Here is a 22,352-nt window from a genome sequence, read left to right as displayed (position 1 = left end):
ATGGAGAATAGCAGTGATTTAGAAAGAGATAAGGATGGAGGTACAAATGGGGTGATTCAAAGATGGAGAGATGGGGAGAGATGAGGAAAGAGTGGGATGCATTGAGTGATGAGGTGAATCAGAGAGATAGAGAGAGAGGGAGAGATGAGGAAAGAGAGTGGGATGAATGGAGTGATGAGGTGAATCAGAGAGTCTGTTTATAATGCAAATCAGGCCTCTAATCCTGCCTGGGTTATAGAGTCGGAGGATGACATGGCCCTCATCAATAAACATGAATAACTAATGTTTATGAAGCATAACTCATATAACAAAGGCCACACACATTCGCGCACATGCATCCACTCTCTCTCGCTTTCGCTCTCCTGTCGTGTGGTGCTTTCCTCTCATCCTCTGTCTCCACTCCAATACGCTCTGCCTGACTACCTGCTGCTTAGCAACACCATACTAATTAGCACCGATGATACATCTCCACTAAAGTGTATTCTGTCAGTGTTTCTGTGTATACTGTGTATAATGTGTGTGTGTGTGTGTGTCATCACTTCCACACAATGTATTGTATTTAGAAAGATCATTTTTATCAGAAATACTCTCAATTAATTTTCCGCATGACCAATGGACTAAAGCAGAACTGTGTGTGTTTGATTTTCCTGAAACAGAATCAAATTTGTGTATATGCTTTTTTTTTACACTAAGAACAAATTTGCTGAACTTGTGGATAGGTCTACATCAGTAGCCTAATCTTGGCGAACTGATGTCATCTCACTCATTCATATCAGCAGATGAGATAGAACCATTATGGCGCGAATACATTTGATAACATTTTGCTATGGAATAATCCTTCCATCATATTGTAATGGCCTAAGATTAGGCCCTAGTGATGTGCTAGTGATTCTCCACCTCTAATTGTGGCTGTGGAATAATCCTTCCATCATATTGTAATGGCCTAAGATTAGTCCCTAGTGATGTGCTAGTGATTCTCCACCTCTAATTGTGGCTGTGGAATAATCCTTCCATCATATTGTAATGGCCTAAAATTAGTCCCTAGTGATGTGCTAGTGATTCTCCACCTCTAATTGTGGCTGTGGAATAATCCTTCCATCATATTGTAATGGCCTAAGATTAGTCCCTAGTGATGTGCTAGTGATTCTCCACCTCTAATTGTGGCTGTGGAATAATCCTTCCATCATATTGTAATGGCCTAGGATTAGGCCCCAGTGATGCATTACTGATTCTCCACCTCTACAATGTGTCTGCATTGAAACCTGGTGTAACATCTACAGATGCTGTATCTTAATGTGAGCCAGTTTCACACAGCAGGAGAATGATCCTTCAGGATCAGTAAATGTGAATTGTTATGTAGGGGTTGATACTGGGCTCCTGGGTGGTGCAGTGCTCTAAGGCACTGCATCTCAGTGCTAGAGGCATCACTGCAGACCCTGGTTTAATTCCAGGCTGTATCACAACCGGCCGTGATTGGGAGTCCCACAGCATTGATTGGGAGTGGCGCACAGCATCGTCCAGGTTAGGGTTTGGCCAGGGTAGGCCGTCATTGTAAATAAGAATTTGTTCTTAACTGACTTGCCTAGTTAAATAAATAAAAATACATTTTTCGGTAGGACAAATCAAGTCTGAAATATTAAAATGGAAATTACAATCTTTTTAGAAGCCTTTTTAAACCTTGAATAGATTACACATTTGCATTTCCTGCTGCGCATGACAATTCCTATAATAACAAGATGATCAAATTAAGATACGCCGCCTGTATTGACTGGCGTGATAATACAATGTGTGCGGACACAGCCATGGTCTAATAGTGTCGTGATAATACAGTGAAACGCTACGCCAATACGCTACACAAGGATGATGATGAGATCGAGTCTTGATCCAGGCCAATTAGCCGATGATGAGCTTATCAAACCATGCAGTGGGAGGGCGGCACACTTTCTGGATCAGTTAAGGTTGCTCTGGGATCGTTTAAATCAACCTGACAAAGCCAGGCGTGAGAGGACACAGCGCAGAGACCACACACACAGGCAGATATGTGACCGACCACCTCAATTCAGTCTAAAGGAGCAAAATTTGATATTTAAAAAAAATTATACATTGGATAACAGTAGAGACTCAGAGCTATAAATTGGTATATCATACACTGCAGTTGAGGAACAATGGGACAGTAATTCTGCTTTGAAAGTTGATAAACTTGTAACTAGGGTTGCACATTTTGGGGAATACACGGAGGTGGAAACTTTCCTTCGGAATTAACGTGAATATATGGGAATTAAAGTGAATATATGGGAATTAAAGGAAATATATGCAAATTAATATTAATACCATTTAAATGTAGATGTTTTTTGTGTTGGATATATTTATCATATCATATGGAGACAGAAACATAAACCTCTTACCTTATCATAAGTAGACATAATTGCAAATGATTAAATCCTTCCAATATAAATTTTAAAAAACAATTTAGTTACGAATTTAACTTTAATTAAATGAGTGGACTCTTCACATGGAATGATTTCACTGATCAACAAAAGAAAGGGAATATTGAATGATCCCCAATGATCCATCGCATCTCCCAAAAACGTTTTCAACATACATCTGTAAAATGATAGTCTAGAAACTAAAGCTTTGGTTGTCTCCCTCTTAGGCTTCAATGTCTTTTTCCTGGACCTCCTCAATGTCCACCTCACCTCTTGAACATCAGACTCTGAGGCCTCACTTTCCAACCTTGTTGAGGATGGCTCATTGTCATTTGCCCGGATCGCCACCAATTCAACTCTTGTATTGTTGCGTGCTTTGGTGTGTGTGTTCCCAAAGAAGGACCAGTTGTGCTTTGAGGCAGCTGATGTTGGTGGGATTTGGAGGATGATGGAGGGGAAAGTCCCTCCCATCAGGTGGCTGATGATACATGTTGGCACAACTGCCATATTGCATCTCCATCCCAAAGCCCTTGCTTGGAAGTGTGCTTTGCCAGACTGCCAAGAACCTTGCCCTCATCCAGGCCAAGGTGGCGAGATACAGTAGTGATGACACCATAGGCCTTGTTTCTCTATTTTTTTATTTTACCTTTATTTAACCAGGCAAGTCAGTTAAGAACACATTCATATTTTCAATGACGGCCTAGGAACGGTGTTCAGGGGCAGAACAACAGATTTGTACCTTGTCAGCTCGGGGGTTTGAACTTGCAACCTTCCGGTTACTAGTCCAACGCTCTAACCACTAGGCTACCCTGCCGCCCCAATGTGCACCAGACAGGATTCTCTAGCCAGCATACTTGGGGTCCAACATGTACGCTGCGGCATGTATGGGCTTCAGGCAGAAATCTTCACGCTTTTTGATGTATTTCAGAACTGCAGTTTCCTCTGCTTGGAGCAACAGTGAAGTGGGAAGGGCAGTACGGATTTCTTCTCTTACATCTGCAAGCAGAATCTGAACATCAGACAGGATGGCATTGTCTCCCTCAATCCGTGCAAGGGATACTGTTATAGGTTTCAGGAGTTTCAGGCTGCTAACCACTCTCTCCCAAAATGCATCATCCATGAGGATGCTTTTGATGGGGATGTCCATATCGGCAGACTGTGATATGTCCATTTCTTGGAGAGACTCCTTCCTCTTCAGGAGACTGTCAAACATGATGACAACACCATCCCAATGGGTGTTGCTGGGCAGCTTCAATGTGGTGCTCTTATTCTTCTCACTTTTCTTGTTGAGGTAGATTGCTGCTATACCTTGATGACCCTTCACATACCTATCTTTTCCTTGGCTCAATTGTAGAGTGTATCCATTGTTTTCAGTGCCATGATGTCCTTGAGGAGCAGATTCAATGCATGAGTAGCACAGCCAATGTGTGTGATGTGAGGGTAGGACTCCTCCACTTTAGACAAAGCAGCCTTCATGTTCACAGCATTGTCTGTCACCAGTGCAAATACCTTCTGTGGTCCAAGGTCGCTGATGACTGCCTTCAGCTCATCTGCAATGTAGGGACCAGTGTGTCTGTTGTCCCTTGTGTCTGTGCTCTTGTAAAATACTGGTTGAGGGGTGGAGACGATGTAGTTAATTATTCCTTGCCCACAAACATTCGACCACCCATCAGAGATGATTGCAATACAGTCTGCTTTCTCTATGATTTGCTTGACCTTCACTTGAACTCTGTTGAACTCTGTATCCAGCAAATGAGTAGATAAAACATGGCTGGTTGGAGGGGTGTATGCTGGGTGAAGAACACTCAGAAATCTCTTCCAATGCACAATTCCTGTGAGCATCAGAGGTGAACCAGTTGCATACACAGCTCGAGCAAGACATTCATCAGTATTTCTCTGACTACGTTCCTCCACTGAGTCAAAAAACTTGATTCCAGGAGGACCATGAGCTGTTGCTATCGATAAGGTGTCTGATTCATCATTTTCACCTCAAATATAAGTAGAGGGACTTTTGTCAGAGGTTGCTTGTTATGAGCACTGAGGGAACTTTATGCACATGGCCAGATGATTCTGCATCTTTGTTGCATACTTCACATATGATTTGGCACAGTATTTGCAAATGTACACAGCTTTTCCTTCTATATTAGCTGCAGTGAAATGTCTCCACACATCAGGTAGTGCCTGTAGCATTTTCCTGTAAAGATGAGAAAAAACATAGTAAAAAAACAAACAATTCCATGAGCAGATAAATAGCAGTTACATTAAACACCTAATTTGTAAGATAAATATTTAAAAATGAAACATGTTTGGAAACAGGTGAATTAACACTCCTCAGGTAGCAGGCTCAAGCAAGCTAAAACCCACATAGTAGCAAAAACTAAATAGCAGAAATTTTTAACAAGTTAGAAATGATTTAAACAGACTTTGCTGTAGGCTACTATTTACTAGTTAACCTGTCTAGGACTGGGGTTCTGCTAGCGGAACCCCCCCGCACCAGCCAGTGAAAGTGCAGGGCGCCAAATTCAAAACAACAAAAATCTCATAATTAAAATTCCTCAAGCATACAAGTATTTAACATAATTTTAAAGATAAAATTCTCGTTAATCCAGCCACAGTGTCTGATTTCAAAAAGGATTTACAGCGAAAGCACCACAAACGATTATGTTAGGTCACCACAGAATAACACAGCCATTTTTTCCAGCCAAAGAGAGGAGTCACAAAAAGCAGAAATAGAGATAAAATGAATCACTACCCTTTGATGATCTTCATCAGATGACACTCATAGGACTTCATGTTACATAATACATGTATGTTTTGTTTGATAAAGTTCATATTTATATAAAAAAGTCTGAGTTTACATTGGCGCGTTACGTTCAGTAATTCTAAAACATGCGGTGATATTGCAGAGAGCCACATCAATTTACATAAATAATCATAATAAACATTGATAAAGATATGACTATTATACATGGAACTTTAGATAAACTTATCCTTAACCTCTAGCGACGAGCAATCCCGTATCCGGGAGCGTAATCATAGCCTAATGCGCATTACCATAACGCAACGTTTCCTATTCATGAAAATCGCAAATGAAATTAAATAAATATATTGAAAAACAAGCTTAGCCTTTTGTTAACAACACTGTCATCTCAGATTTTCAAAATATGCGTTACAGCCAACGCTAGACAAGCATTTGTGTAAGTTTAGCATGGCATAATGCTATGCTAGGCTGTGCTGGCTGCAGGCAACATTTTCACAAAAATAAGAAAAGCAACCAAATTAAATAATTTACCTTTGAAGAACTTCAGATGCTTTCACTCAGGAGACTCCCAGTTAGATAGCAAATAATATTTTTGGAGGCGAAAAACGTCACATTTGTTCATCCTGCTTGACTGAGAAATCGACCGAAAATACTTCAACTATAACGGCAAACTTTTTTCAACATTTGCTCCATAATATCGACAGAAACACGGCAAACGTTGTTTAGGATCCATCCTCAAAGTGTTTTTAACATATATATTCAATAATATATCCGTGGAGGCAGTTGGTTTCTCATAAGAAACTATTGGAAAAATGGCTACCTCAGTATTTTACGCAAGGTTTTCTCGTTAAAAGACGTCACAATGCTGCAGACACCTTGGGGAAAACATGGAAAGCGTAAGCTGACTCCTAGCATATAAGGAGTCATTGGCATGGGGCTACTCCTGATTGGATCTTTATCTGGGTTTCGCCTGTAACATCAGTTCTGTGGCACTCACAGACAATATCTTTGCAGTTTTGGAAACGTCAGAGTGTTTTCTTTCCGAAGCTGTCAATTATATGCATAGTCGAGCATCTTTTCGTGACAAAATATCTTGTTTAAAACTGAAACGTTTTTCATCCAAAAATTAAACTAGCGCCCCCTATATCCAAGAAGTTAATGCAACCGCTGTCAGATTTCAAAACAACTTTACGGAGAAAACAAACCAGGAATCCCAGTTCCACCATAAATGTTTGATTTTTTCGATAATGCCCATCAGTTATGTCCAAATATCTTATTTTGTTAGGGCCCGGGTTCAGGCAAAAAGTTCAAAAAGTTCGTTACAGCCCGTAGAAACATGCCAACCTAAGTATGGAATCAGAGTGTTTTCATCTTTAGGATGTTTTTAACATAAAAATTTGTTATGTTCCAACCGGACAATTCCTTTGTCTGTATAAATTAAGATGTTTTTAACATAAAACTTTGTTAATGTTCCAACGGACAATATATTTACATGAGTGCGCCAGACCGATGCTGTGGCACTCTGCCAGACCACTCACTCAAAGAGCTCTTATTTGCCCCTCCTTTAGAGTAGAATCCTCAAAACAGGTTCTAAATACTGTTGACATCTAGTGGAAGCCTTGGGAATTGAAACATAACTAATATCACCCTGTATCTTCAATGGGGGCACAGTTGAAAACTACAAACCTCAGATTTCCCACTTCCTGGTTGGATATTTTCTCAGATTTTTGCCTGCCATATGAGTTCTGTTATACTCACAGACATCATTCAAACAGTTTTAGAAACTTCAGAGTGTTTTCCATCCAAATTGACTAATTATATGCATATTCTAGCTTTTACGGCTGAGTAGCAGGCAGCTTAATTTGGGCACTTTTTTCATCTAAGCTACCCAATACTGCCCCCTACCCCAAAGAAGTTAACAAAAAATAATGTATGTCCTATAAAATATATTTACCCCAGCCAGTATTGTAATCAAAACTTACCAGAAAGCATGTAGTCCTTGGCTCAGACAGTGTAGTAGTGTGGGCTCAATGGCATCTCATTAGTGTGCAAGATCTTGAGAATGTTGTACATGTGATGGAAGAAGGCATTGTGCATGCAGAGATAGTTTAACCAGAGTATGCCACAAAATCTTGAATTGCCTTATGTGTATGCCACAAAAAAAAGGTTCACTGTTATAAGCTAACTTTTTTGATGAATTTAAGCAACATTCCCCAAAATCCAGGGCTTAACTTCCCATGAAAATTTTCTGGTATAAGTTAGGAAATTGACTGTAAAATTTTAGACCCTTTGCAACCCTACGCTTTTATCCGACACACTGATACCCGAAATGCTATAACCCCCCCCATCCACATCTAGCTAAGTGGATGGGTCTCTATTGTCTAGACATGAACACAAGAAATACAATAGATGGCCATAATCACCCCCATACACACCTGACTAATTTGATGGGTCATGTAATAATCCGGCCTAAATGGAGTCTTTTGTTTAGACATGTAGGTAGCTAGGTAGCTAAACAGTGAACCGGCATAATCCCAACTCATACTACTACCAATACAAACATTGTCATAGCTGCAGTATGAATCTGCAGGTAGCTAAAGCTAACAAACTAGGTTCAATGTTAGCTAGCTAACATTAGTCTATAACTAGCAATGCAAATGGATTTCTGATCCATTTAATATTACTACACAGATCATACAGGTAACGTTAGCTTGCGAGCAAGCAAGCTAGCGTTTGCTAGCTAACTAACAGAACGCTTTAACTTGCAATAAAAATGGCTTTCTGACTAAATTAGAAACTTATATCTGAAAATGTAGCTAAATTCTTAGCCGTATACATGGATAAATGCTTCACGGCAGACTGGAACCATTTAACTCTGTTCTGTTTGTAGCTTAGTCCTCGATACAGGACTAGGATTGAATCCTACTACACAGGCTCTGACGCTTGTCAGATGTGGCAGGGCTTGAAAAATATTATGAACTACAAAGGGAAACCCAGCCCCAGCCACGAACTGCCCAGTGACACTAGCCTACCAGACGAGCTAAATGCCTTTTATGCTCGCTTCAAGGCAAGCAACATTGAAGCATGCATGAGAGCACCAGCTGTTCTGGACGACTGTGTGATCACGCTCGTTGTAGCCATGTGAGCAAGACCTTTAAACAGGTCAACATTCACAAAGCCGCGGGGTCAGATGGATTACCCGGATGTGTACTCAAAATATGTGGGGGCCAACTGGCAAGTGTCAACCTCTCCCTGACCAAGTCTGTAATACCTACATGTTTCAAACAGACCACCATAGTCCCTGTGCCCAAGAAAGAGAAGGTAACCTGCTTAAATGATTACCGCCCCGTACTACTCACGTCGGTAGCCATGAAGTGCTTTGAAAGGCTGGTCATGGCTCACATCAACACCACCATGCCGGAAACCCTAGACCCACTCCAATTGGCATACCGCCCCAACAGATCCACAGATGACGCAATCTCAATCGCACTCCACACTTTTCTTTCCCACCTGGAGCATTGTTTACAGCTTCAAGCATTGTTTATAGGGAAAATACCAAGAGGTAATTATTATATTGCGGTATTGTATAAAGTTTTGTTTTTTCCTTTTCATTAGTGAGTGTAGCCCTATAGTAGGCTGGTAATTATATTATGTTGTGACAAACACAACATTACAATTGGAACTTAATTTGGTCAAAGAAAATGGCTCAACAGAATGAAACAAACACTTGTTGCATATTTAAAGAAATTGTTTAAAGCTTCACTGGCTATGCCTATATTGCAGAAATTACCAACAAAGGTGAGTGCCTATCGTTGGCCTAGCCAATAGGCTAATGCTATTTATTTTACAACAGGCCTACTTTTAACCTACTGTATCTTAAACTAAATACGGACCACAAAATTAAAAAGACAGTCCAAACTTAATTTGAACTGTCTTTTAGCCAACGCAAATGTCTCAACACAATGAAACAAAACACTTTGAACTGTCTTTTAGCCAACGCAAATGTCTCAACACAATGAAACAAAACACTTTGAACTGTCTTTTAGCCAACGAAAATGTCTCAACACAATGAAACAAAACACTTTTTGCATATTTTAAGAACTATTTTAGATTCTTAAATAGGCCTATAATAATGATATATAATAATAATAATAATGATAAAAACAATAGATAATACAATATTTAAAAGTTAGAAAGCCTGAATAGCGACTTGCACACCATTTGGCCGTGCCAACATTTTTCTCATCTTTACTACAATATCACAACTTGTCCCGAGGACCCAGTTTCAGCTGGTCATAAGCTATACGTTTTATTGAGTTGCAATTGGCTGCCACAGATAACGAGCTCACACGCACATTAAATTAACAGGGGATGGGTCATATCGGGTGCATTCGGTAAGTCAATTATAATTGCAAATACCCAAGACCCGTGGCAATTATATCAGGCTCAACCCAGATCCGAGACAACAGTCCGGACCCATTCGGGTCACAAGTCGGATCTCAGAATTTCCAGTCTGTTGGACCCGTGAAGACCTATAATTCTAATGCCTCATTGTGAATAGCTGTGGATACATAGGAATATTTTTTATCAAGTGATGTGTTTTTCTTTAATTTTGGACACAAAACTGTCGTTATTTACAGTATCAGTAGTTGTAGACAGTTGTTTTTTTCTATGTTTGTTACTTAGTCAATGTCTACACTGGTTCCAGCCAATAACTGTTGTTCCAGCCAGTCTGTGTATGCGCCCACGTTGTGTTGCTGACGTCAGCAACTCTGGTGAGTATAAGAACCCACACCTCCTATGGTGGTGATGGATATAATATAATAACCTTCTCCCCCATGGAGCTGCTGAGGTTCATAAAGCCAGGATGACGTGGCTGGGCCGACGTCTCCCAGGGCTAGTGTGCGTGGACTGAGGGCTGACACCAGCACAAAGGCTGGACAGTGTCCCCTCTCTCCTTTCCAAACCCCCTTGCCCTCCACAGGCAGCCCAGCTTTGTGCATCCGTCAGCAGGCTGCGTGGGGTGGCAGAGAGGGTCTCTCAGGGCCTGACCTCCATGCCTCTGTACGTGGCTCCAGGCTCCTGGCTGTTTCTATGAGCTTGCCTCTGTTTTGTCTTAATACAGTGATGATACAGTGTCTGTTCTGTTCATCTATGGTTCATCTTTATGTGTTGTCATGTTGTCATGTTGGGGGTGTTCAGTTTGTGTTCTGGTTTCTGGTGGCAAATGCCCTCTGTGTCCTGGATGGCTTAACTCTTGCCTTTATCTTTGATATTCATGAGTAATGAACATAGCACATTAAGCAGGATTGAGCTAATTCTGCATAGCACGTCTTGTGACTGCTCACTGGTGTGTAAGCAACACAAACAGGTGGATGTACACAGCTAATTAAACTGTGTAAGTGGTTTTCTGTTCAGCGTCCCTCTGTGTATTCCTAATGGTCTGTGGTCAATGCTTGTACAGATGTAGGATCTTCATTTGATTTACCCTGTTGCAGGAGAACTGTCCTGCAATGCAGGAAATTTAAAACTTTTAGTGTGAGGTTTAAAAAGGCTTCTGAAGTTTGTCATTTCCACTTCCAGACTTAATTTTCCCTTACGAAAAATGTAACAACCCCAAATAAACTGTCCAATAATTATAATTCACATAATAATTCACTATTCCTTTTGCTGCAATATTATTTTCTTGCTGTAGGAAACTGTCTCAAATGAAGATCCTCCTAATGATCTGTTGTAGTCTGGGGCCTGTATGTGTAAACATGGTGGTCTGTAATGGTTTGTTGTAGTCTGGAATCTGTATGTCTAAACACAGTGGTCTGTAACGGTTTGTTGTAGTCTGGGGCCTGTATGTCTAAACATGGTGGTCTGTAATGGTTTGTTGTAGTCTGGGACCTGTATGTCTAAACACAGTGGTCTGTAACGGTTTGTTGTAGTCTGGGGCCTGTATGTCTAAACATGGTGGTCTGTAATGGTTTGTTGTAGTCTGGGACCTGTATGTCTAAACACAGTGGTCTGTAATGGTTTGTTGTAGTCTGGGGCCTGTATGTCTAAACATGGTGGTCTGTAATGGTTTGTTGTAGTCTGGGGCCTGTATGTCTAAACATGGTGGTCTGTAATGGTTTGTTGTAGTCTGGGAGCCTGTATGTCTAAACATGGTGGTCTGTAATGGTTTGTTGTAGTCTGGGGCCTGTATGTCTAAACATGGTGGTCTGTAATGGTTTGTTGTAGTCTGGGGCCTGTATGTCTAAACATGGTGGTCTGTAATGGTTTGTTGTAGTCTGGGACCTGTATATCTAAACACAGTGGTCTGTAATGGTTTGTTGTAGTCTGGGGCCTGTATGTCTAAACATGGTGGTCTGTAATGGTTTGTTGTAGTCTGGGACCTGTATGTCTAAACATGGTGGTCTGTAACGGTTTGTTGTAGTCTGGGGCCTGTATGTCTAAACATGGTGGTCTGTAGTGGTTTGTTGTAGTCTGGGACCTGTATGTCTAAACATGGTGGTCTGTAACGGTTTGTTGTAGTCTGGGGCCTGTATGTGTAAACATGGTGGTCTGTAATGGTTTGTTGTAGTCTGGGGCCTGTATGTCTAAACACAGTGGTCTGTAATGGTTTGTTGTAGTCTGGGACCTGTATGTCTAAACATGGTGGTCTGTAATGGTTTGTTGTAGTCTGGGACCTGTATGTCTAAACATGGTGGTCTGTAATGGTTTGTTGTAGTCTGGGGCCTGTATGTCTAAACATGGTGGTCTGTAATGGTTTGTTGTAGTCTGGGAGCCTGTATGTCTAAACATGGTGGTCTGTAATGGTTTGTTGTAGTCTGGGGCCTGTATGTCTAAACATGGTGGTCTGTAATGGTTTGTTGTAGTCTGGGACCTGTATGTCTAAACATGGTGGTCTGTAATGGTTTGTTGTAGTCTGGGAGCCTGTATGTCTAAACATGGTGGTCTGTAATGGTTTGTTGTAGTCTGGGGCCTGTATGTCTAAACATGGTGGTCTGTAATGGTTTGTTGTAGTCTGGGGCCTGTATGTCTAAACATGGTGGTCTGTAACGGTTTGTTGTAGTCTGGGACCTGTATGTCTAAACACAGTGGTCTGTAACGGTTTGTTGTAGTCTGGGGCCTGTATGTCTAAACATGGTGGTCTGTAATGGTTTGTTGTAGTCTGGGGCCTGTATGTCTAAACACAGTGGTCTGTAACGGTTTGTTGTAGTCTGGGGCCTGTATGTCTAAACATGGTGGTCTGTAATGGTTTGTTGTAGTCTGGGACCTGTATGTCTAAACACAGTGGTCTGTAATGGTTTGTTGTAGTCTGGGGCCTGTATGTCTAAACATGGTGGTCTGTAATGGTTTGTTGTAGTCTGGGACCTGTATGTCTAAACATGGTGGTCTGTAATGGTTTGTTGTAGTCTGGGGCCTGTATGTCTAAACATGGTGGTCTGTAATGGTTTGTTGTAGTCTGGGACCTGTATGTCTAAACATGGTGGTCTGTAATGGTTTGTTGTAGTCTGGGACCTGTATGTCTAAACATGGTGGTCTGTAATGGTTTGTTGTAGTCTGGGACCTGTATGTCTAAACATGGTGGTCTGTAATGGTTTGTTGTAGTCTGGGACCTGTATGTCTAAACATGGTGGTCTGTAATGGTTTGTTGTAGTCTGGGACCTGTATGTCTAAACATGGTGGTCTGTAATGGTTTGTTGTAGTCTGGGACCTGTATGTCTAAACACAGTGGTCTGTAATGGTTTGTTGTAGTCTGGGGTGTATGTCTAAACATGTGGTCTAAACTGGGGTGTATGTCTGTAATGGTTTGTTGTAGTCTGGGGCCTGTATGTCTAAACATGGTGGTCTGTAATGGTTTGTTGTAGTCTGGGACCTGTATGTCTAAACACAGTGGTCTGTAATGGTTTGTTGTAGTCTGGGGCCTGTATGTCTAAACACAGTGGTCTGTAATGGTTTGTTGTAGTCTGGGGCCTGTATGTCTAAACACAGTGGTCTGTAATGGTTTGTTGTAGTCTGGGGCCTGTATGTCTAAACATGGTGGTCTGTAATGGTTTGTTGTAGTCTGGGGCCTGTATGTCTAAACATGGTGTTTTATAATGATCTGTTGTAGTCTGACCTCTAACCCATGTAAATAGTTCTGTATGTCACCATATGTGATTAGAATGGTTAAATCCCACTGTTTTGATATATTCTAATGAGATCATGTTTCTGTGTTGCAGGTGTCTAGTCTCCACCACTCTGACTGTGTCATCAAGAGAGAACACGAGAAATGTATGGAGAGGATGGCAGAGGATGACCCAGAAAACGACCTAGAGTTTAGTAGGTTCCATATGTGTGTCTATGTCTATTTTTTTGGTGTATTTACAGTATGTTTCGGCTTCTCCTCTTGTGGGGTTTTGTAGTGTCAGTATTTATACCTCTATTTATATGTTAGAGATTGACGAGGTAACACATTTTGAGATTAAATATTGATGAAACACTTTATTTTCATTAGCAGCCTAGCACCATTGATTCAGCTGTGCTAAGCTGTGGCAGTTAGGCAGTAATCTGACAAGTTTAAAGTGACAAGTGTGAATATGGACCATTTACAGACCTAGCAACACACACATACAGATCTCCCCATTTCTGTAATTCAATTTTGCAATGTTAGTGTGCCAGTTAGATTAATTATTGTCAGCTTCAGGTATTCCTCGATTTGCCTTTCAGTTTCTCCATTTAGGAAAACAGGATTTCAGATACAGCCAATCTTTTGGGATTCAAATGTTTTTCAGGGTACATTGTGTCTCCATAATCCACAGATATCATTTTAAAGGTTAGATTTTTGGTTTGCTCTGACATATTCATGATTATTCACACAGTAGACATACATACAGTATATAACTGTTCCCAGCGGTAGATGCCAGTTACAGTGTGTTGTATGAGACTGACAGACAGAAGGATACTGAGAAGCATTATATGTATGAGTCTTGACCAAGTATCATGTAAGTCATAATCGGCACTGTTGTTGTTCTACCGTGGTAGAGATGAAGTGAAAGAGAAAGTGAGACAAAGAGAGGAAGAAATAGAGAACGTAAGAACAAATAACAAACATAAAGCGACCCTGTGTTGATTCTATAATGTGATCTGACAGCCAGTGAGTGACAGCCGTCTCCCTGTGACAGGAAGGATAGATGATGTGTGAAGAGAAGATTACATTAAACCATAGAGTCTCGAAGCTCCTCAGCGCCACAACCCTCCTCCCTTCTTCCTCTACAGAACCTGTGACAACCCAGTAAAGCTAGTACAGGTCAGGCTGCTTCTACGCACAGTGCATTGAGACAGTCTCCAGGCCCCACAGCCTTACCCTCCTCTCCCCCACTGACCATGTAACACAGATCTCAGTACAGATCAGGATGTTACTACATACAGTATACATGCAGCCTCCCCTGAGTTATTTCACAGAGAAAATCTCTCCTGTGTGGTTTGTTCTGAGAGTATGAACACACCAGCTGTCAAAACAAATTTGTAGAAAGCAGTTGGGGGAGCAAGGCAGAGGATGTGTGTGTGGAGAGGGGGGTGTTGGGGGAATGAGAGCTTGTGTGTGTGTGTGTGTGTGTCCAGACTGTCAAGATGGAGGCTTGGTTGAAGAGCACTCAAGCTAATCCAGCAGAGAGATTGGAGATAGAGGGAGAGTGAGAGAGAGAGAGAGGGAGAGTGAGAGAGAGAGAGAGAGAGAGAGAGAGAGAGAGAGAGGAAGGGATAAAGAGAGAGTGGGAGATGGAGTAAGGGAGGAATAGAGGGAGTATGGGAGAGGGAGGGTGAAATAGAAGGAGGGAGGCTTGGTTGAGGAGATTGGCAATAGACACACATATGACAGATTGATTTGCATGATAAATATGGCTGTGCTATATAAAATTGTCTGTCTCTTGAACAGAATGGAATTGTTAGGGGGTGTTTTGTAGGCACATTTTAGAGGTATGATGATAATGTTATGTTACATTATATTATGTAAGGTAAAATTATGTTATGTTGTTAGAAGATCATTAGGGGAATGTTACGGAAGTGGCTAGTTGTAGGGCTGGTCCTTGATACTGATGTTGTTTGAGCTGAAGCAGAGAAAAACCATGGAGAGCAGATGCTAGGCTGTCAGACTGAATATCTCTCTGTCAGAGTCTCTCTCTCTCTCTCTCTCCCCCTCTCTCAATTTAAGGTGCTTTATTGGCATGGGAAACATATGTTAACATTGCCAAAGCAAGTGAAGTAGATAATATACAAAAGTGAAATAAACAATAAAAATTAACAGTAAACATTACACTCACAGAAGTTCCAAAAGAATGAAGACATTACAAATGTCATATTATGTATATATACAGTGTTGTAACGATGTACAAATGGTTAAAGTACAAAAGGGAAAATAAATAAGCATAAATATGGGTTGTGTCACGTTCATTGGAATAAATGGACCAAGGTGCAGCGCACGTAGAGTTCCACATGTTTAATTGAAATGAAACTCACAAAAACAATAAAGAGCAAAACGAAACATGAAGTCATGGAGTGCTCACAGGCCACTACACACAAACAAGGTCCCACAACAAACAGATGGGAATATGATCAATCAGAGACAACGATAGACAACTGCCTCTGATTGGGAAACAATACCAGGCCAACATAGAAATAACAAAACTAGAATGCCCACCCTAGTCACACCCCGACCTAACCCAAAATAGAGAATAAAGGATCTCTAAGGTCAGGGTGTGACATGTTGTACTTAAAATGGAGCTTGTTCTTCACTGGTTGACCTTTTCTTGTGTGAACAGGTCAGAAATCTTACTGCTGTGATGGCATACTGTGGTATTTCACCCAGTAGATATGGAAGTTTATCAAAATCGGGATTGTTTTCGAATTCTTTGTGGATCTGTGTAATCTGAGGGAAATATGTCTCTCTAATATGGTCATAAATTGGGCAGGAGGTTAGGAAGTGCAGCGCATTTTGTGGGCAGTGTGCACATAGCCTGTCTCCTCTTGAGAGCCAGGTCTGCCTATGGCGGCCTTTCTCAATAGAAAGGCTATACTCACTGAGTCTGTACATAGTCAAAGCTTTCCTTAAGTTTGGGTCAGTCACAGTGGTCAGGTATTCTGCCACTGTGTACTCGTTGTTTAGGACCAAATAGCATTCTAGTTTGCTGAGTTTTTTTGTTAATTCTTTCCAATGTGTCAAGTAATGATCTTTTTGTTTTCTCATGATTCGGTTGGGTCTAATTGAGTTGCTGTCCTGGGGCTTTGTGGGGTGTGTTTGTGTTTGTGAACAGAGCCCCAGGACTAGCTTGCTTAGGGGACTCTTCTCCAGGTTCATCTCTCTGTAGGTGATGGCTTTGTTATGGAAGGTTTGGGAATCTCTTCCTTTTAGGTGGTTGTAGAATTTAATGGCTCTTTTCTGGATTTTGATCATTAGCGGGTATCGGCCTAATTCTGCTCTGCATGCATTATTTGGTGTTCTACGTTGTACACGGAGGATTTTTTGCAGAATTCTGCATGCAGAGTCCAAATTTGGTGTTTGTCCCATTTTGTGAAGTCTTGGTTGGTGAGCGGACCCCAGACCTCAAACCATAAAGTGCAATGGGTTCTATAACTGATTCAAGTATTTTTATTCAGATCCTAATTGGTATGTCGAAATATATGTTCCTTTTGATGGCATAGAATACCCTTCTTGCTTTGTCTCTCAGATCGTTCACATATTTGTGGAAGTTACCTGTGGCGCTGATGTTTAGGCCAAGGTATGTATCGTTTATTGTGTGCTCTAGGGCAACGGTGTCTAGATGGAATTTGTTTTTGTGGTCCTGGCGACTGGACCTTTTTTGGAACACCATTATTTTGGTCTTACTGAGATTTTCTCTCGGGGCCCAGGTCTGGCAGATTCTGTGCAGAAGATCTAGGTGCTGTTGTAGATTCTCCTTGGTTGGTGACTGAAGCACCAGATCATTAGCAAACAGTAGACATTTGACTTCAGATTCTAGTAGGGTGAGGCCGGGTGCTGCAGACTTTTCTAGTGCCCTCGGCAATTCGTTTATTTATATATATATATATATATTGGAGAGGGTGGAGCTTAAGCTGCATCCCTGTCTCACCTCATGGCCCTATGGGAAGAAATGTGTGTATTTTTTAACCTATTTTAACCGCACACTTGTTGTTTGTGTAAATGGATTTTGTAATGTCGTTTATTTCTCCCCCAACACCACTTTCCGTCAATGTATATAGCAGACTCTCATGCCAAATTGAGTTGAAGGCTTTTTTGAAATCAACAAAGCATGAGAAGACTTTACCTTTGTTTTGGTTTGTTTGTTTTTCAATTAGGGTGTGTAGGGTGAATACGTGGTCTGTCGTATGATAATTTGGTAAAAAGCCCAATTGACATTTGCTCAGTACATTGTTTTCACTGAGGAAATATATGAGTCTGCTGTTAATGATAATGCAGAGGATTTTCCCAAGGTTCCTGTTAACTGCCAGGGCTAAGGATGATGTTAAAGAGTTTTAGTATAGCCAATTGGAATTTGTTGTCTGTATATTTGATCATTTCATTGAGGATACCATCAACACCACAGGCCTTTTTGGGTTTGAGGGTTTTTATTTTTCCTGTAGTTAAAACCTCTACTGACAGCATAACGCAATGGATATAAATATCCCTAGAACATATTCCTATTCATGAAAATCACCAATGAAATATATTGAGACACAGCTTAGCCTTTTGTTAATCACCCTGACATCTCAGATTTTCAAAATATGCTTTACAGCCAAAGCTAAACAAGCATTTGTGTAAGTTTATTGATAGCCTAGCATAGCATTTTGTCCAGCTAGCTGCAGGTAACTTGGTCACGGAAATCAGAAAAGCAATCAAATTAAATCGTTTACCTTTGATGAGCTTCGGATGTTTTCACTCACGAGACTCCCAGTTAGCTAGCCAATGTTCCTTTTTTCCAAAAATATTATTTTTGTAGGAGAAATAGCTCCATTTGTTATTGACGTTTGGCTGAGAAATCGCCCGGAAATTGCAGTCACGAAATGGCGAAAAATATTCCAAATTTGCTCCATAATATCAACAGAAACATGGCAAACGTTGTTTATAATCAATCCTCAAGGTGTTTTTCAAATATCTATTCGATAATATATCCGTTGGGACAATTAGTTTTTCAGTAGGACCGATTGGAGTAATGGCTACTTCTTTATTTTACGCGAGAGTCACCCTGGGAGCCATCAGGTGACCACTTACGCAATGTAGCCGCCTACGGCTATTCTTCAACATAAATGCGTAAAACTACGTCACAATGCTGTAGACACTTTGGGGAATACGCAGAAAGCGTAAGCTGGTCAATAGCACATTCACAGCTCAATAGGGACTCATTGGAACGCAGAGCTTTCAAAATATGGGGCACTTCCGGATTGGATTTTTCTCAGGCTTTCGCCTGCAACATCAGTTCTGTCATACTCACATACAATATCTTTACAGTTTTGGAAACGTTAGAGTGTTTTCTATCCTAAGCTGTCAATTATATGCATATTCTAGCATCTTGTCCTGACAAAATATCCCGTTTAAAATGGGAACGTTTCTTTCCAAAAATGAAAATACTGCCCCTAGAGTTGCAACAGGTTAATTCAAGGTAATTGGAGAATCCACTGTGTTCTGGTAGTCTTTAATAGTTAATTATAAGATTTGCGTTTAATTATGTATATATGTTTTGCTGTTTGTTCTTTGTTATAGAGCCAAAAAGATTGGAGAAGTGGTTTATCCATGGTTTATCCATCTCCATTTTGGATATATAATTCTTTGTGTTGTTGTTTGTTTAGTGTTTTCCAATTTTCCCAGAAGAGGTTAGAGTCTATGGATTCTTCAATTACATTGAGCTGATTTCTGACGTGCTGTTCCTTCTTTTTCAGTAGTGTATTTCTGTATTGTTTTTGTGTTTTACCATAGTGAAGGCATAGACTCAGGTTTTCTGGGTCTCTATATTTTTGGTTGGACAGGTTTCTCAATTTCTTTCTTAGATTTTTGCATTCTTCATCAAACCATTTGTCATTGTTGTTCATTTTCTTCGGTTTTCTATTTGAGATTTTTAGATTTTTAGATAGGGAAGCTGAGAGGTCAATTATACTGTTAAGATTTTCTACTGCCAAGTTATCACCTTCACCATTACCTTGGAACGTTTTGTACAGGAAGTTGTCTAAAAGGAGTTCAATTTGTTGTTGCCTAATTATTTTTTGGTAGGTTTCCAAACTACATTCGCTCCATCTATAGCATTTCTTAATATTACTCAGTTCATTTGGCTTTGATGCCTCATGATTGAGTATTGCTCTGTTCAAGTAGACTTTGATTTTGCTGTGGTCAAATAGGGGTTTCAGTGGGCTGACTGTGAACTCTGAGAGACTCTGGTTTGAGGTCAGTGATAAAGTAGTCTACAGTACTACTGCCAAGAGATGAGCTATAGGTGTACTTACCATAGGAGTCCCCTCGAAGCCTACCATTGACAATGTATGTACCCAGCGTGCGACAGAGCTGAAGGAGTTGTGACCTGTTTTTGTAATGTTGTCGTAGTTGTGCCTAGGGGGGTATATGGGGGAGGTAATGCTGTCACCTCCAGGCAGGTGTTTGTTCCCCTGTGTGCTGAGGGTGTCAGGTTCTTGTCTGGTTCTGGTATTTAGGTCGCCACAGACATGTACATGTCCCTGGGTCAGGAAATGATTGATTTCCCCCTCCAGGATGGAGAAGCTGTCTTCATTAAAGTATGGGGATTCTAGTGGGGGGATATAGGTAGCACACAGGAGGACATTTTTCTCTGTTAAGATAATTTCCTTTTGAACTTCTAGCCAAAGGAGGCAGGCAGCCTAGTGGTTAGAGAGTTGGCAGTTAACCCACTGTTCCTAGGCTGTCATTGTAAATAAGAATTTGTTCTTAACTCAAATCAAATCAAATCAAATGTATTTATATAGCCCTTCGTACATCAGCTGATATTTCAAAGTGCTGTACAGGAACCCAGCCTAAAACCCCAAACAGCAAGCAGGTGTAGAAGCACGGTGGCTAGGAAAAACTCCCTAGAAAGGCCAAAACCTAGGAAGTAACCGAGAGAGGAACCAGGCTATGAAGGGTGACCAGTCCTCTTCTGGCTGTGCCGGGTGGACATTATAACAGAACATGGCCAAGATGTTCAAATGTTCATAAATGACAAGCATGGTCAAATAATAATAATCACAGTAGTCGTCGAGGGTGCAACAGGTCAGCACCTCAGGAGTAAATATCAGTTGGCTTTTCATAGCCAATCATTAAGATTATCTCTACCACTCCTGCTGTCTCTAGAGAGTTGAAAACAGCAGGTCTGGGACAGGTAGCACGTCCGGTGATCAGGTCCTTGATTCCATAGCTGCAGGCAGAACAGTTGAAACTGGAGCAGCAGCACGGCCAGGTGGACTGGGTACAGCAAGGAGTCATCATGCCAGGTAGTCCTGAGGCATGGTCCTAGAGCTCATGTCCTCCGAGAGAGAGAAAGAAAGAGAGAATTAGAGAGAGCATACTTCAATTCACACAGGACACCGGATAAGACAGGAGAAGTACTCCAGATATAACAAACTGACCCTAGCCCCCCGACACATAAACTACTGCAGCATAAATACTGGAGGCTGAGAGGAGGGGTCAGGAGACACTGTGGCCCCATCCGATGATACTCCCTGGACAGGGCCAAACAGGAAGGATATCCCGAAGGTCCCGCAGGTCTGGGAGAGTGTCTCGCTAGTCTGGGCGGGGTGTCAATTGATCTGTTGCTTCTGTGTGAAGTGTTGGGGCTGGGTTTGAGAAAGGTGGGCACTGCTGCCTTGTATAGGTGGACCTGGTCATAGAGACTGTTCTAGTCCAGGGTGGAGTGGTGGGCACTGCTGCCTGCCTTGTATAGGTGGACCTGGTCATAGAGGCTGTTCTAGTCCAGGGTGGATTGGTGGGCACTGCTGCCTGCCTGGACCTGGTCATAGAGGCTGTTCTTGTCCAGGGTGGTCACTGCTGCCTTGTAGACCTGGTCTGAGACTGTCTTGTCCAGGGTGGAGTGGTGGGCACTGCTGCCTGCCTTGTATAGGTGGACCTGGTCATAGAGACTGTTCTAGTCCAGGGTGGAGTGGTGGGCACTGCTGCCTGCCTTGTATAGGTGGACCTGGTCAGGGTAGAGGCTGTTCTAGTCCTGGTCAGGGTTCTAGTCCAGGGTGGTGGGCACTGCTGCCTTGTATAGGTGGACCTGTCCAGTCACTATAGGTGGACCTGGTCATAGAGACTGTTCTTGTCCAGGGTGGAGTGGTGGGCACTGCTGCCTGCCTTGTATAGGTGGACCTGGTCATAGAGGCTGTTCTAGTCCAGGGTGGAGTGGTGGGCACTGCTGCCTTGTATAGGTGGACCTGGTCATAGAGACTGTTCTTGTCCAGGGTGGAGTGGTGGGCACTGCTGCCTTGTATAGGTGGACCTGGTCATAGAGGCTGTTCTAGTCCAGGGTGGGCACTGCTGCCTTGTGGTGGGGTCACTGCTGCCTGCACTGCTTGTATAGGTGGACCTGGTCATAGAGGCTGTTCTAGTCCAGGGTGGAGTGGTGGGCACTGCTGCCTTGTATAGGTGGACCTAGTCATAGAGGCTGTTCTTGTCCAGGGTGGAGTGGTGGGCACTGCTGCCTTGTATAGGTGGACCTAGTCATAGAGGCTGTTCTAGTCCAGGGTGGAGTGGTGGGCACTGCTGCCTTGTATAGGTGGACCTGGTCATAGAGGCTGTTCTAGTCCAGGGTGGAGTGGTGGGCACAGGTGGACCTGGAGTGTTCTTGTCCAGGGTGGAGTGGTGGGCACTGCTGCCTTGTATAGGTGGACCTGGTCATAGTCTATCCAGGGTGAGTGCACTGCTTCTTGTCCAGGGTGTTCTAGTCCAGGGTGGTGGTGGGCACTGCTGCCTTGTATAGGTGGACCTAGTCATAGAGGCTGTTCTAGTCCAGGGTGGAGTGGTGGGCACTGCTGCCTTGTATAGGTGGACCTGGTCATAGAGACTGTTCTAGTCCAGGGTGGAGTGGTGGGCACTGCTGCCTGCCTTGTATAGGTGGACCTGGTCATAGAGGCTGTTCTAGTCCAGGGTGAAGTGGTGGGCCAGGAAAACATTTGGTTTTGAGGCAGAGTCACAGGAAATA

The 22,352-nt window shown here is 42.1% G+C and overlaps 1 protein-coding gene across 1 annotated transcript in view; it reads left to right on the top strand.

The window, feature by feature from the left end:
• The window catches only part of adcyap1r1b (adenylate cyclase activating polypeptide 1b (pituitary) receptor type I), a 58,123-nt gene that overhangs the window by 18,099 nt on the left and 17,672 nt on the right, over positions 1-22,352 (top strand). Inside the window, exon 3 of the mRNA XM_064935858.1 lies at positions 13,404-13,503. Coding sequence (XP_064791930.1) covers positions 13,404-13,503 — 100 coding nt within the window. The remainder of the gene's footprint in view (positions 1-13,403; positions 13,504-22,352) is intronic.

Source organism: Oncorhynchus masou, chromosome 24, assembly GCF_036934945.1.
Source record: "Oncorhynchus masou masou isolate Uvic2021 chromosome 24, UVic_Omas_1.1, whole genome shotgun sequence".
NCBI lineage: Eukaryota > Metazoa > Chordata > Actinopteri > Salmoniformes > Salmonidae > Oncorhynchus > Oncorhynchus masou.
Note: the sequence above shows the minus strand (reverse complement) of the source record. Positions and strands in the feature narration are given on the sequence as shown.